Below are 16,331 nucleotides of genomic sequence, written 5' to 3' on the forward strand. Positions count from 1 at the left end.
AGCCAGTGACCGTTGGGTGTGCATGTGCATCTGTGTACTGGCTGTGCATGCATGGTGTGTTTGTGTGTGCAGGCACCTGCGTTCTGTGTGTGAATGTGACTGTGTGTGCATGCATGCATATTCTGTGTGCACGTGTGTCTCTGCATGTGCACATGTGCGTGTGTGTATGTGTGCATGCTTTCTCTGTATGCACACGTGCTGTGTTGTGTGTGCACCTGTGTCTGTGTGTGTATGTTAGTTTGTGTGTGCATGTGTGTCTATGTGCCTGTGTTTTCTGAATATGCATGTATCGCTCAGGTTGCATGTATAGATGTGTGCCTGTATTCTGTGTGTGTGTGCCTGACTGTATTCATTTGTATGTGGCTGTATGTGTGCGCCTATGTTCTGTGCATGCCTGCATTTGTGCATGTGTGTCTGTGTGTGTGCATTATGCACATGTGACCTGTATATGCGAGTGCAGCACAGGATTAGATCCATCCTGGGTGCCCACGGCACAGGGCTGGCAATGGGAATGCAGGAAAAATCAAAGGAAGCCATTTGTGGCTTCACACAAAGAATGCTTTTCCAACAGAGGCCCGGGCCAGCATTCGCTCAGTGGTCCCTGTAGGTAATGAGTTCCCTGTCATGGTTTGTGTTCAAACAGAGGCTGGGAAAATGCTGATGGTGGCTGTTACTGTAGTGACATCACCTCAGGGCAACTCTTTGCAGGCCTCTTCTTCTTCTGAGTGACCATGGCTGGACTTGCTCCCCTTCCTCTGTGCAGCTTCAAGATGGGCACCCGAGTCCCACAGGCTGGTGCCAGGTCCGTGTTGTGCCACCTACTAGCTGGTGACCTTGGGCACGTATGCCACCATCTCCAAAACGCCAGCCCCTCAGGGGTAACATGGGGAGAGTAGCGTGTCTGTTCCTGAGGGTGTGCACACATCTAACAGGATGGTCCCAGGAAGACCTGGACAGGAGCTGAGCCATGGAGCGCACCCACCTCAGCAAAGGCAGGGCCAAGACTCGCAGTGGCCACTGATGGGCTGGATCTGGACCTGCCTGGTCCTGGGCCTGTCCTCAGGGCAGCGTTCCAGTGGCCGGAGGAGAAGTAAGAGCCAAGGGGACCGCTGAGTCCGCGTTCCGTGCTCTTTTCCTCCAGCCGGCTTCACTCTGCACCAGCGTGGGGTGGTGGCGGGCAGCCGGGAGGAGATTCCGCTGTGCAGTCATCGTGGCATCTCCTTTGAGGCAGCAGAGCCTCGCTTCTTTTCATTTCCTCTCCTGATGAGAAAATGGAAACTTTCTGTAGCTGAACATGAGACAGAACCACAGCCTCCATTGAGTGATTTGTGCGGATGATCTCACGTCCTCTGGCTAGGCCAGCATGTTTCCCCATCACTATGTTCTTTGCTCATCACCATGGATGTGGGATACTAGATGGGCCGCCAAGGGGCCTAAAGCTGGAGGACACGTTGCTGCCACGCCCCTGCCCCCTGAGAGCCTCTGGGGCTGTGCTTATTCTCAGGAGCCACATGCTCCCTGGAGGCCACCAAATGAGCCTTCATGTCATAGACCTTGGTCCCCTGCAAAGGCGTCGTTCGCACTCAGGTATGAGACTGGGGATGGTGGTGTTCACAGCAGGATATGGAGAAGGCCGTTTGAGGACTTCTGAGGTCTCCACATCACCTTAGGTGGGCTGTTGTACACCTTCAGTTGTGTGAGGCCAGGCCGGCCTTCCCCCTCCCCCTGAAATCCAGTGATCACAGACTCAGAGGAACCTTCAATGTCACTGGCCCTCTCCCACCCTCAGTCAACTGCAGGGCCTCCTCCCCTGGCCACCTGAGGAGTGGTCATCCTTCCCCTGCATGACAGTCACACACGTGGGTGCCTCCCAGGAAACTCTGAGCCGCTCTAGATCCTTCTGTAATTTCACCTCTTGTATAAGGCCTACCCCTGGCCATGGCTCTGAGTTCTGAAACTCCTGATTCTGTCCTCCCCACTGTGTGCCCTCTGATGTGCCAGAACCCAAGGTGCCTTAGCCACACTGAGCTCCTCTCAGTGGTGCCCCAGAATGGAAGCCCTTGGCTGCGGCTTGTACTAAGGATGGTCCGAGGGTGTCTCTGCAGGTCAGAGGAGTGGCTTGGGTGGGTTGTGAACAGCTAAGGGGTCCCAGACCCTGGCCTCTGCCTTGCTCCTGGCTCCCCGGTGCACCTGCGGCTGTGTGCCCCCTCCGTAATAGGGCACACTGCTGCCCTGGGGGCATGGCCTCCTGTGGCCAGAGTCCAGAATCTCCTTCTCACTCCTAACAAGGGTAGCATGTGGTCATCGTCACACCCACCCTGGGGCCCGGTGAGGTGAAGGGGCTCACCCCAGGGTGCGTGGTGAGTGAGCCCACTGAGAAGCTGATGCTCTGCCCAAACCCACCTAACCTCAAGCTTCTTCTTGACCATCTTGCTCTCCTGGCCCCACGCTGCACCCTGCCCACCTCCACCAATGCCATTCTTTTCCTGTCTTCAAATTCTAGAAACCCACGGAACAGCCACGCACTTGTTTCCGGAGGCAGAGCCTTTGCTGTTCTCCTCCCATCCTTCTTGGTTGGCTTCAAAAGCTCCTGGCATGCATATCGAGTTTCGTAAATACCAACATAACAATTGCAACGAAACCAAAATAGATATTTCCTATGAAGACAGAGGGGCTGCAGTGAGTGTTTTGGAAGCTGGCGATAACCTGACATTTATTCCTCTCAGTTCCCTTTTCAGGGACAAGACCGTCAAGAATGAGCTATAGCGCTGTCACTGGGAAACGGCGATCTGTGGAATGCTCTCTGTGAGGAATGCATTTGCCCAATGTAGGAGAGATGATGGAGCCGTCCTGAAAATCTGAAGCCTTTGGAGGGACACATCCTTCCTAGAACCGGCATCTCCCTGCGGCCGAATACTTCCCTCCCTGAGCCCCACCTTCTTTCAGTTGTATTTTTAAGAGACTTCATTCCAGAGAAAGACACAGCTACTATTTCTGTGTTTTTCCTTCTGCAAGAAGAGAGTCAATGCCAACTCTTCCCCTAGGGTTACTGTGAGAACAGCATGAGACAATTCCTGTAAGATGCTTAGCTCAGTGCCTGGCGTGTCGCTGTGGCTGGATCCCTGTGGGGTATTATTTTAGTATCCTATGCCGTCTTTTCTCTCTGCGCGCCATCCTCTTCAGTTTAGTTTTCTCTAGTTAAATATGCATCTGTGTGATGGCGCTTGTGTCTTTGCACGATTGCATAGAGCTCTCCCCTGAGCGTCTTCCTGGCCTGGCAGCTCTGGCTGAGGGGCCCTGAGCTGCGGAAGGGGCCGTGTCACGTGGTGCCAGGGCAGCTGTGTGCTCCTGATCCACCTCCTTCTTTCGTATTGAAGGATCCTCATCACCGGGCCGGCCTGTGGCACCCTTCTTGCCCACTGCCCACATCCTGTATCTCCTGTTGAAATAGACGTAAAGTAGGATGGAACTAGGTTTGAGGGAGGCCCTGGGGGCACTCCTCAGCTCTTAACCCGGGATGTACTCTGGGGGCTTCCATAACATACCAGTGCTAGGCCTCGCCCCCGCAGGCGCCCGTGAGTGGATCTGCCTGAGGCCTGGGCCTCAGCATTTTCTGAACTCCCTGCTCCCTGATCCCAGAGGATTCTCATGTGAAGCCCAGGCTGAGAACCTCTCCTTGGATTTGCACAATAGACCTTGCCCTCCCAGAGCTCTTCTGAGCTTCCTCGCTTTGAGCTGACCCCCAGGGGATGAGGTTCCCAGCCAGTGAGTTCTGTTCTTGCCCCATTCATGTCTTTTGCCAGTCTATCCCTTTGCTCAGGGGGAGATGGAGAAGAGCTAGTGCTTGACGCTGGGATGGGATATTTCGTGTGGGGACCTAGTCTGGGAACTTTGTCCACACATGCAGGGGAAGCACAGGAGGTGGCCTGGGGCACTTGGCAAGGCTGCCCAGCAGCTGAGGCTGCACTGCTCACATCCTGAGTGCTGCCCAGAGAGCACAGATGTGATATGGGGTGAGAGAGGAGCAGGCTGAACCAAGGGGACCTGTGGGGCCCTTCATGAGGCAGCTGGTCTGGAATGGCCGCCCCTCTGTCCTCCTGTGGAATTGCCCTGCAGTAGGGACAGGGGACCGGGGCCCAGCAGCAGGGGCTCAGCTAAGACACAGAGCCAGGTTTCCCCTCCCAGGGACTGAGAACACTGCCACCCACCATCCTGCCCACCCACTGCTTGTCACCACTTCACTCCTCCGGAATGCTTGCGGGCATGTTGCCCAGGCAACCAGAACGCCAGCGCCGTTGCTATCCTTCAGTCTCCTCCGAGCACCTGCGAAGGCTGTTGAGCAGCATCCCCCGTGCCCCAAAGTTGCTGCAGACTCTGTGCTCCAGAGCTCCTGGGGAAAGGGGATGGGAGTGGAGGAATGCTGGGTGCTCCCATGAGCACTCACAAAGAACCAGACTTAAAATATGCACCGTCTAGTCTCCCGCACACCCCTGCCACTCGGTGGCAGGTGTACAGGTGGGAAAACCGAAGCACAGGGTGGTTACACAGATTAGTCATGCTTACGCAGCTGGCGGGTTGCAGTGCCAAGCGCCAAAGCCGTCTCGTGTCACCCCCACGCCATGCTGTTTTGGGAGCAGCTGTAGGTCAGCCATGGAGAGCTGCAGGGCCTGCAAGCCTCTTTCCTCTTGGAGATGAGACCATCATTCCTCCCTTACTGGGCCTGGGAGGAGCAAGTGGTGCCCGTGCCATCAGGTGTCCCAGCCTCGGCCCTCTGATCTTTGTGGCAGGGTCTGTCTACACTGCAGGATATGTGGAAGCATCCCTGGTTTCTATCACTAAATGCCAGTAGCAAACCTGAATAGTGACAACCAAATATGTCTCCAGATATTGCCAAATGTCCCCTGAGGGGTAAAATCACCCTTAGATAAGAACTGGTGATGTGTCTAAATGGTCTGCGGTACCACAGGATGCCGTTTTTACTATCTTCTGCAAGGGGCCATGCGGTTCACTGAGGCCCGCTGTGCCGCTGGGCTGTGATGCTGTGTAGATGCAGGTTGGCACCTACCAGGCACAAGGCATGCCCCATGTCCCTCCCCACAGGGCACAACCACCTTCACCTCCCTTCCCCTTCCTCCCCCAGCACCCCGCCGTGCACAGGCATTCATAGATTGCCCAGGAAGTAGTCCCCGAAGTTACAGGTCACAGGAGTTACTGATTTTGCCCTAGTTTTCTAGTATGTCCTCAGTGTTCTAACGCGTCCCCGGGGTTCTAACGTGTCCCCGGGGTTCTGACGCGTCCCCGGGGTTCTAACATGTCCCTGATCCTACAGCTGCAGGGTTGTCGGGACCTCATTCCTGAGCAGAGATCTCAGGTTCCCCGAGGCCTAGACTCTGAGTCCATATCAGAGGCCAGCTCACTGTGACCTGAGTCAGGCCACTCCATTTTGGGGTCTCACACTGGCATTAACCAGCTTTGGATTAAGATTAGTGCTTTGTCACGTATGGCCTGCAAAGTACCGATCCACCGGTCCCCAAGATGTTCTGTGGAAAGGAGGTCAGTTAGAGTTTGGCTTCACTTACTTAGCTCACTGCTGGGCCAGACTACCGTCATGGTCCCTTCCAGCTGGGGCGTCCTGGGGCTCCCGATGAGGCCAGCGGGTGAGTTGCAGGGAGTGCCCCTCCTTGTAAGTGTGACCCCTGGCTGTGCCGGGGCAGGGAGGGGGCGATTTTGGCTCCTGAGAGGAGCCTCCACTGGGTGCTCTCCTCTACACTGTCCTGGGACCACCCCAGGTTCTGGGCCACCTCCCAGAGCTGTCTGGGGAAGCTTTGTGGGCCTTGATCTCAGAGCAGGAGTTAGACCTGCTGTCCTGGGGATGGGGCATTGGGAGGACCCCAGACAACCAGGGCTGATTTCCAAGCTCTGGGGAAAGACAGTAGCCAGAGATTCCGTGATGAGATTCAGAAAGCCTTCTTGTGGTTCTGGAGGTTTCTGTCCAACCCAAGTGAGTCATCCCTACGCTACTGCTTCTCCATGAGTCAAGTATCGCGTGCGCGCTGGATGCCAATGGGCCTCTGATGATGAAAGCCTCTAGGCAACCTGGAGCTCCCTTCCAAAAAGGAGGGATGTTTTTAATCATATTAAATCAAGAGGTAGAGCACAGAGTGGCTCTGACAGGACATTACAATGACATCAGGCTGGGAAAGCCGTGAAAGTGAATCATGGCTTAATGTGTTTTCATTAGGGAAATTGAACCAGGGACTGCAGAAGAAAGTGGGTGTTCCTTCCTGCGCCAGGGCTGGGGACTGAGACTGGGGGACGGCCATGTCCCCTGAGTAGAGGGGGTTGGTCTCTGCTCTGAAATTCGGCGGAAAGCCATCTGCACCATCCTGGTGGTGACTCAGGGGGACACAGAGTGAGCCTGCTCTTGAGTTGGGGGAGTCAGAGGTTCTTGTGTGAAGGGGAAAGGGATGGAAGTCTATCTGCTTTGGGAGACACTTCCCCTTTCTCTCAAGGGCAGAACCACCAGGGAACCTGGAATTAGAGGAGAATTTAGGGATAACGAGACCGTTTTCACATCTGAAGTGAAATCTCGCATCCCACCTAACATCATTTTTCTCTTCCTGGTGGAACTCATATCTTATCAGTGAGCGGGAGGTTAGGATGGTGAGAAAGAGGCCCAAGGTACTTCCTTCCCAAGATAGGAGGTTTTATCCTACCCAAAGGTCAGGAGTTGGGTCAGCACAGAACCCCAGTCACAGAGGGCTTGACACCAGCTCCGGGGGACCCCGAACCCAGGCCCCGCGATCTCTTGTCTTTGCAAAGAACAGAATATGCTGCCATATTCAGGAGAAGATGCATCTGAATGTCCCTGAGAACAAATCTCCAAGAAGGCTCCCCTCCTGCCTTCCCGAGCTCCCTGGGTTAGGAATCCCTGGCAGCACAAGCTCTCTGCCCTCTGGATGGAGCCTGGGCAGCTTAGGGCCCTTCACCCTGCTTCTCCCCACAGCGCCCTGTATGTTTCCAAAGCCCAGAAACGTTTGGAACATTGAAGGTAGGTGTTAAGGAAAGGAAAAATAGTGCCCTGTTCCCCATCCACTGTATTGTGGAGAATTACCCGCTTACACTAGCCAGTCCTGCTCCCTCCTGCCTGCTCCAGCTGCCAAACGGGGAAGTTTTGAAGAGTTTTTTTTTTTAATGAGAACCCCTCCCCCTCCAAGAATGCGTATGGTGCTTATTGACCTGCTTCCAAAGATTCCGGAAAGGAGCAGGACTGCCTTCCCAGTGACAGCACCAGGCAGACGTCCCGGCAAATACTATTCAAGGTCAGCTTCAGCAGGGAGGGGTCTTGTTGAGAGCAGGTGCCCTGGGTAGCCTGTGTGAGGAGGATACTTCCCCTCTGTGGGCATCCCCCAAAACACAGAGGGCCGGTCTCATCACAGGACATGCTTCAGACCAATCAACCAGTGAAGAGGAGCATCGTATGCAATCCCTGACCAGTCCTCCGTAGGCCCGTCAAGGTCATCAGCCACAGAGAGAGCCTGAGAAACCATCACAGCCAAGAAGAGCCCAAGGAGATGCGACCACTTGATGCCACGTGGGATTCTGGGTGGGTTCCTGGGACTGAAAAAGGACGCTAAGTGAAAACTGGAGAAGTCCAAGCCTCGTGTGTAGTTCCTGGTTACGCACCTTGATGCTGTGGCATCGTGATCTGAGGTGTCCCTTCAGGGGTAACTGGAGATGAGTTCCCAGCACCACTCTGGGCTCTTTTGGAATTTTTTGGAATATCTTAAACGATTTTAAAATAAAAAGCTTTTTTGAAGCAAACCAATAGAAGTAAGGTGGGAGTCAAGAAGCATCTGGTCACGGGTCATTGGGGACCGAGGGGTAGACCCTGGGCCCTCAGGGAAAGGAGGTCCACTTCTGGGGTGGGGCCTTCCATGAAAGAGCAGGAACTCACAAAAAGCCAACGGGACCGCTGTGTCATACAACAATTATGTCTGTGTCTATTCCTTCTGCTTCCTGGAGATCGTTTCTAACGGTGCCGTGTGAATTATTGACCGTAGAAGCACGGGTCTTCTTCAACAGGGAGGAGGAGACCTCAGAGCCCACCTGCCCCAACTCACTGGTGTGAATGACAGAAAAAATGAGGCTTGCAGAGCGGGAAGCGACAAGCCCATGCCAAGCTAACTTCTCCATCAAATGCAGCATCCTTCTCCCAGGCCACAGAGCCAGTGAACGACAGGACCTGGAGGAGTCACAGGAAGTGGGTGTCTTTATGGAAGGACTGGGGTGGACTGGTCATGGGCACAGCTCCCAGGTCCTGTCCCACCCTGAAGACTCTGGGCTGTTCCCTGGTGGAACAATTCCAGGGCCTGGCCGGCTTCTGTCTGCGCCGGTGCTCCCACAAGGCAGACACCAGCTGCTCCCGGGAGGCTCACCCTGCGCACTCCTGGCTCGGGGAAAGGTGCAACTTTCAGTGGAGGAGATGTCCTTGTCCCCTTAATTGACAGTGATTTTCTTCTGTGAAGAAAATATACAGAAGGTACTGAATTGAATCTCAATTCACCAAGTCTTATTAAACTGTTCTTGGGGAAAAACGATTTCAATAAAAATTTAAAAGGAAGAGAAGCAAGAAAGCCACAAACTAGAAGCGGTAGTTCCCCATTTGGAAGCAGCTGGGTGGGGGTGGCTAAGGAGTTTGTTCTTTCTTTGAAAATCATAGGCTGGAGGCTGCTGAGAGGAAGGTGCCCCCGCCTGTTCTCAAAGGGTGTGGGTGTGGTCCTCAGGTGCTCAGGCAGGGACGCTGTCTCACGTTCAGGGTGTCCCAGCGAGGACTGGGTGGATGAACTCAGTCTGCATGGCTTCCTCCTGCCCACGTGCCTGCAGCTCCAGGGGCCGCTCTGCCTTCCACCCATCCACCAGGGCCAGGTTCAGGATGCCATGCCACACACTCCACATTTCTCCCCCAACCCTTGCACACACCCCATTCTCTAGCATGTTCCTTTTGATTTGTATTGGGATATAATTACATGGCACAAAACTCACCTATTACAATGTACAGTTTAGTGGGTTTCATATAGGCATAGAGTTGTGCAGCTACCCCCACACACAATTCCAGAACATTTTGTCACCCCAAAAAGAAACCCCCTACCCCATAACCCTTCCCCAAGCCTTGGGCCGTTGCTCATCTTTCTGTCTGTATGGATTTGGTCACTGTGTGCATTTCCTATAAATGGAACCCGGCACCGTGTAGCCTTGAGTGCCTTGCTTCTTTCATTTCTCAGGGTTTTCAAGGTGCATCCACATCGTAGCATAGATCAAGTAATCCTTCCATCCTTTTAAAGGCTGAACGATACTCCATTGTAACGTAACGCCAGATCCCGTTTATCCATTCCTCAGCTGATGGGCATGTGGGCTGAGTCAGCTTTGGCTATTGTGAGTTGTGAGTGTGGTCCTGGGCCTCCCTGTGCAAGTTTTCATGTGGACAGATGTCTGTGCCTAAGAGGGAGCAGCAGGGTCACTGCTGTCTTTAGGGTTCCAAGGAATTGCCAAACTGTTTTGCTCAGAGGCATTCTGGTTTTCATTCCCACCAACAGCATACTAGGTCTCTTGTCTCCTCGTGTCTTCGCCAACACTTCATGTTCTCAGTCTTTCTGCTTGTAGCTCTCTCTGTGGGTGTGACACGGGTGGTATGTTTTTTGTTGTGTTTTTGTTTTCGAGGTGCAGTCTTGCTCCATCTCCAGCCTGGAGTGCAGTGGCACGATCTTGGCTCACTGCATCCTCCGCCTCCTGGGTTCAAGCGATTCTCCTGCCTCTGCCTCCCCAGCAGCTGGGACTACAGGCATGTGCTACCACACCCAGCTAATTTTTGTATGTTTAGTAGAGATGGGGTTTCATCATGTTGTGCAGGATGGTCTTGATCCCTTGACCTCGTGATCCTCCCACCTCAGCCTCCCAAAGTGCTGGGATTACAGGCGTGAGCCATGGTGCCTGGCCGGGCGGTATGTTCTTAAGGGGCCTGTGGATGCTTGAGTTTTGGGGGAGCCGGTGCCACCTCTGCCTGCCCCACAACCTCGCCTCCTGACGGTTGGCACTGTGGTTGGCAGCCATGCCGCAGGGCCTGCCTCCCAAGGAGGTGTGGGGTCGCCTGCCATCTTGGTGCATGTCTGACGGTGCCATGGATGCCTTGTGGGGAGAGGCCCTCTCAGAACCTGTTCATCATGAAATGAGAGCTGCTCAGGGTCCAGCCCCAGGCTGAGCAGGATCAGTGAGAAGAGCGTTCCCAGACTCTGCCTCATCTCAGAGCCCCCCAAGGGATGAGGGCAGAGCTTGTTTGTGCTGCTCAGCATTCCTTGGAGATAGAGCCAAATCCTCCTCCTGCAGTGATGCAGCCTCTCACCGAGGGGTCCCCGAGAGTCTCAGGACCAGGTCCAGGCAGCACACGAAGCTCAGCCGACTTGGTGGCAACACAGAGCCTGGGGCCCTTGGCCTTGCACAGAAAGGAGCGGTGGCCCCTACACATCTTCCTGTGGGAGGGGCTCTCCCTCTGCCCGCCACATTTCTTGGCTGCTGGGGGTGGGCTGGGGCCTCTGTCCTGGTTGCCCACCTGCCCTCTTTTTTCTCCTCTTTGAACAAATCAATCACTTTAAAAAGGAAGAAACCAGACTTGCAGAGGAAAAATAAATCGACCTCTCCCTGCCACTGTTGCAATTGGTTGGTTTTTCTGCATAACAGCTGGGTGTCTTGGAAATGAGGGGGTTTCTATAGTAACCAATTACAGCCATGATTGGTGAAAAATCACAGAAATATCCTGTGTGTGAAGTTATGCCAGGGAGGCAGGCACAGGCTTAGGTGCTATGGTTTTAATTTCCTGGGGCAATATTTCTCTAAGTGCTGATGACAGGCAGGTTTGCTTGTCATGGCTTTTGATTCAGCCTGTCTGGTGGGGGCCGGTGGGGCCTGGTGGAGTGGAGTGGGGCCTGGTGAGGCCTGGTGGGGTCTAGTGAGCCCTAGTGGGGCCTGGTGGAGTATGGTGGGGCCTGTTGGAGTCTGGTGCAGTCTGGTAAGACCTGGTGGAGCTTGGTGGAGTGTGGTGGGGTCTGGTGAGGCCTGGTAGGGTCTGGTGAGGCCTGATGGAGCCTGAAGGGACTTGGTAGGGCCTGGTGAGGCCCTGCACCTGCTCAGAGCAGCAGCTCATCTTCCTGGGGCCTAGACTCCCACCCAGCTCGGCAGGTCATGGGAGAACTAGAGATTCTAAACCAGCTCCCATCCTTGCTGGGTCACCTGCAGCCACAGAGGAGCTAGCTTAGTGTGTATACGGGGGAATTTTACCCTAACCTAAATTCTTCCTTGTGGTGACAGTGGTCCTGGTCCCTGGCCCGAGCTTGGCTGCTAGTGCAGAGAAATTGCACACCAGCAGAAACACGGTGCTAAAGATGAGCATAATGAGGAGGTCTTCGTTTCTGCGGCAAAGCGCTTCTATTCTGATTAAAAAACTGAAGCCTTATTGTTTGGGGATTAGTCCTTTTTGGTAATGAGCACCATCCTGATGACCGGGGGGCCATCTGTTCCCCAGATATCAGGGAGAGTCAGCCCTGGACACAAGGGTTTCAGTACTGAACAGAGGGCGTGCCCACAGGGACAGGCTCACACACAGCTACAGCTGCACCCTCCCACGCAGACACACTCACACACAGAGTCTCTCACACGGACACTCACAGACACACTCGCGTACTCACACAGGGACACACGGATACAGTTGCACACACACTCACACAAATACACACTCTCAGACACAGACTCGCACACTCAGGGACACACAGATACACTCACACACACTGACACACGTATGAGCATAGATGCACTCACACACTTCTGTGCTGACACACATGGACACAGTCATACAACAGTATACTCTCACACTCACACGCGCCAAATACGGACGCCCTGGCCGTCACTCACGTACAGTCTCTCACACTCGTGGACACACCCCCAGATGCGTCTTTACACTCTCGTATGCTGGTTCACTCTCACACTGGCACACTCACACAGCCTGACCCACACGCACACACTCACACCCAGTCATGCACACGTACACACACACTTCTGTGCACGCATTACAACGACACACACAGCTTCCTTCCTTTGTGAAGTCACTCACCGCCTTATAAAGAAAAACTCTACCCAACTTGCTTTCCAGGCCTGGCTTTGGGCGGCATCAGGCTGGTGCTTGGCACCTGAACACCCTCAGACCCCCCCCCACCCGCACCCCACCCGCTGCAGTCATTACGGTTTTTGGATTCATTTTAACTTTCAGATGTGAGGCTGGTGACGAGAAATGACTTTGAATGACACCTATAATCAGTCCTCAATTATCTGTGCTGGCGGAAGAGGGAGCGTGGGCCTGTCTCCTCTGAGTCCTTCCACGTGGCTCTCTGCCGCGCCCTGGTTTTCACGTGACACGGGAGAGTCCACTGGTCCAGAGGCGACCCCAGACCTGGTGACAAAGCCGCTCCATGCGGACTGGGGAGGGGCGGCTCCGCCGGCCCTGACTGCTCCCCTGCAGCCCCGCTGCGTGTCGAGGCAGCCCCCCCTCCTCAAGGCTCACAGGGTTTGCCCTTTCTACAGCCCTCCGGGGAGCTGAGGAGGTGGATAACAGGGTTTCAAAGGGCACCGGCACTGCAGATAAACAGGGGGAGCAGAAATGTCAACAGAACAAACACTTCGCGTCAATAAACTTTCAGTTTATCCAGAGCAGATCTCATTTCCCTGAGTACGATCCAGAGGAGGCCAGAAGTAAGAAGCCTTCTCATGCACAGCGTTTAAAGCGATGCCTGTTTATGATATGCACGCCGGGCTCTGGGTGAGGGGCAGGGGGAGCGGGTGGTGTTTGCAAAGTGCTAGGAAGCGCCTGCGCTCACACTGGGAGCTTGAAACCTCTGCTCCTCCTAGACCTGGAGAGGCGCTTCCCCAGTGGGCAGGGGGTGGCCTGGGCTGTGTAGAGGAAAGCGCCTGGCCCTGGGGTCCCAGGTGGAGGCCGGTGTCCTGTTCTGCCATCCTCTCACTTACGTCCTCTCGTCGTGTGATGGGCCAAAGGAAGGAGGGACTCAGGGCTTTTCAGGTCATCTTGTCAAGACTGACCTGAAGGCTGGGGGTTTCTGAGGCTCGGTTTTCCCTCCGGTGAAATGGACGATTCGGCCCCCAGCCAGCTGTGTGCCTGGCAGGCGCCTCGGCCCCGCGGTGCTGGGAAGCAGCTCCCCGCACCCTTGCAGCCCGCACTGTTCTTTTCAGATCTGATGAATAAACCGCACGTGAGTCAGCCTTTGAAGTGAAGGAAGGAAGGGGTTCGGCTTCCCTTTTGAAGTTAGGAGGAGCTCTTTCGAGAAGAAGAGAGCGTCCTTGTCACAGTAGGGGGTGGAGAGAGAGGGCCCCGGGGCCCAGTGCCCCCCGCTAGGCTTCCACTGACCGCTCTTCTCTCCTCCCCTCCGCACAGCTCCATGTCCATCCGCTGGCCGGGCCGCCCCCTCGGAAGCCATGCCTGGATACTGATAGCCATGTTTCAGCTCGCCGTGGACCTGCCCGCCTGCGAGGCCCTGGGCCCGGGGCCCGAGTTCTGGCTCCTGCCGCGGTCGCCGCCCCGGCCGCCCCGGCTGTGGAGTTTTAGGAGTGGACAGCCAGCGCGGGTCCCGGCCCCCGTGTGGAGTCCCCGGCCGCCCCGCGTGGAGCGGATCCACGGGCAAATGCAGATGCCCCGAGCCAGACGGGCTCACAGGCCCCGGGACCAGGCGGCCACCCTCGTGCCCAGGGCAGGACTGGCCAAGCCCCCAGCTGCTGCCAAATCCAACCCTTCTCTCGCCTCCTCATCCTCGTCCTCGTCCTCCGCGGTGGCCGGTGGGGCCCCGGAGCAGCAGGCCCTCCTGAGGAGGGGCAAGAGGCACCTGCAGGGGGACGGTCTCAGCAGCTTCGACTCCAGAGGCAGCCGGCCCACCACAGAGACTGAGTTCATCGCCTGGGGGCCCACAGGGGACGAGGAGGCCCTGGAGTCCAACACATTTCCGGGCGTTTACGGCCCCACCACGGTCTCCATCCTACAAACACGGAAGACAACTGTGGCCGCCACCACCACCACCACCACGGCCACCCCCATGATGCTGCAGACTAAGGGGTTCACCGAGTCCCTGGATCCCCGGAGAAGGATCCCAGGTGGGGTTAGCACAACAGAGCCTTCCACCAGTCCCAGCAACAATGGGGAAGTCACCCAGCCCCCAAGGATTCTGGGGGAGGCCTCAGGTAGGGCCATCTCTCTTCTGGTTTGGGTTTGCTTGGGGTTGAGGGCTGGGGGCGTGACTCGGGAGAGATGCTTAGATGTCCCTGGGGTGAAGCTACGTGTGGAGGCTCCAAGAGATGCAGGCGTGATGTGTCCGTGAGCTTGCACATGCATGTAGACTGGCAAATACAGGCTGTGCCTTAGAGGAAGGGGGCGTGAGAAGGGAGAGTTTCCCTTTTTAGCATGTACCTAGAAGTGGGCGCTGCACCCCTTGTGCCTCTGTTAGTTATCAGCTGAATCCACCAGGTGCTGCACCCCTGTTACAGACTGGTGGAATCCACCACACACAGCCACATATTCCAGATTCGTAGAGTTTTGTCTCTGGGGCCGGCCCTTGAGTAAGATGCTTGCTCGTCTCGTGATACAGTTAAGGATCCCCCTGCCCCGGAGTCTTCAAAAGTCTTCAAGGGTGTGGGACCCATGGGCGGGGGCAAGGTGCCTGCCAACTTGACTTTGGTCAAGGATTAGGAATGGCCTTAAATAGCAAGAAAGGCCGAGGCCAGCTAAAAGGAAGAACTTCCCTGCAGTGTTAACAGAAGCTTCGCAGACTGTGATTCAGGTGGCAGCGTTCGGCTCCCTGGGGATGTGTCAGGAGGGCGTTTGGAGGACGGAGATCAGAACAAAGGGCTTTGGTTCTTCTGCTGCTGTTATCCTAGCTGCCTGTGGACACACACAGTTCATTGGCTTTGGAATATCTCCTTCCGCGCAGTTTTGTTGTTTTTTATTTTCCTCCTATATGTTGTCCTCCATTTGCTTTGAAAGGAGTAGCCCTTGGAAATCCCCCAAGCCAGGGCTTGTCCCTGAACTGGTAGCCAGCACTGATGTCACCAGGCTTCACGGCAGGCCTGCGGGGGAGAGCGCAGAGCCCCGGGCACACCCTCACCTCCCTCCAGTTTTCTCTGCCTCTGTTAACAGGCACAGCCTGATGTGCCAGGTTGGCTTAGAAGTTCACAACCTAGATCTGTGTGTGCACGTTCTAGACAAGCAGCAACATTTGCTAACTTTAAAATCGGATGCAGATTTCAGGGCATCAGTGCAAAATGGGTGGGGGCGCCCTGTGGCCTCCTCACAGCTTGCTTTCCACAACCTCCAGCTTGTGGGCTCGGTAGGCTCCCTCCAGGCCTGTGCAGAATCAAGGGGAGGGAAGACAACTGCTCTTCCGAGCTCATCTGCAGGCGGCCGGCGCGGCATCCAGGCCCTCTGCATCCTCGCTAGACTGCATCCTGGCCCTGGTTCCTCCTCATCTTGGGCAGGCAGGCACCGGGCAGTCGTTGGACAGGTTTCCGTGGGGTGGGTGGCTTTTGTCCTTCAGCCGCTGACCTACTTTCTTCCTTCACCTGGACAAGAGAACCTGAGGTTTTTATTCTGAGCTCCTGTTCCCTAGAGAGCAGCGTTTCTATGGAAGCACAGCCTGGGCTCCCTGCGGATGCTGGGGGCCGTGCCTGGAGAGGCTCTGGAGCAAGAGGCTCCGGAGGAAGAGACTCTGGAGGTCCTGCGTCGGCTACCTCCCAGGCAGCCTCTTTTGGGAATCCACGGACACGCGGGGTCTGCATTTCATCCTACACTGTCAGGCGCCTGCTAGCAGTTTACAGTGTTCGTTTTCACCTCAGTAAACTCAGCAGCCATCCTCATAATAGGATTTCGTGCTCCTCTCCCTTACTGTCACCTCCTCTGTATACGTCACTTACTGTATAGACATGGATGAGGAAACAAGTTCCCATTTATTCCAAATTACATTTGTTATTACTAAAGTTAAACACCCGGGACAGCGTTGTAGGCTTAGCAAATTAATTCACAGTGCATTGGATGTTGCTAATCCATCTCGACAGATGCTTATCTTGGAAGCGATTTATGGTTCTTCATAATATAATCTGGTGCTAGATTAATTTGTTTAGCAAAACAAATCTAAAAAGAGGAAAATATGTGTGTTTGTTTCTAATGCAGAGAAATCTTAATTCTGGAACGCGACGCTGGGCCACAGGGAAGGGAACAGGTGGTTTACAGC

The 16,331-nt window shown here is 55.1% G+C and overlaps 1 protein-coding gene across 1 annotated transcript in view; it reads left to right on the top strand.

Moving 5' to 3' along the window:
- The window catches only part of AJAP1 (adherens junctions associated protein 1), a 138,200-nt gene that overhangs the window by 43,634 nt on the left and 78,235 nt on the right, over positions 1 to 16,331 (top strand). Inside the window, exon 2 of the mRNA XM_050806634.1 lies at positions 13,493 to 14,289. Coding sequence (XP_050662591.1) covers positions 13,493 to 14,289 — 797 coding nt within the window. The remainder of the gene's footprint in view (positions 1 to 13,492; positions 14,290 to 16,331) is intronic.

Source organism: Macaca thibetana, chromosome 1 (assembly GCF_024542745.1).
Source record: "Macaca thibetana thibetana isolate TM-01 chromosome 1, ASM2454274v1, whole genome shotgun sequence".
Taxonomy (NCBI): Eukaryota; Metazoa; Chordata; class Mammalia; order Primates; family Cercopithecidae; genus Macaca; species Macaca thibetana.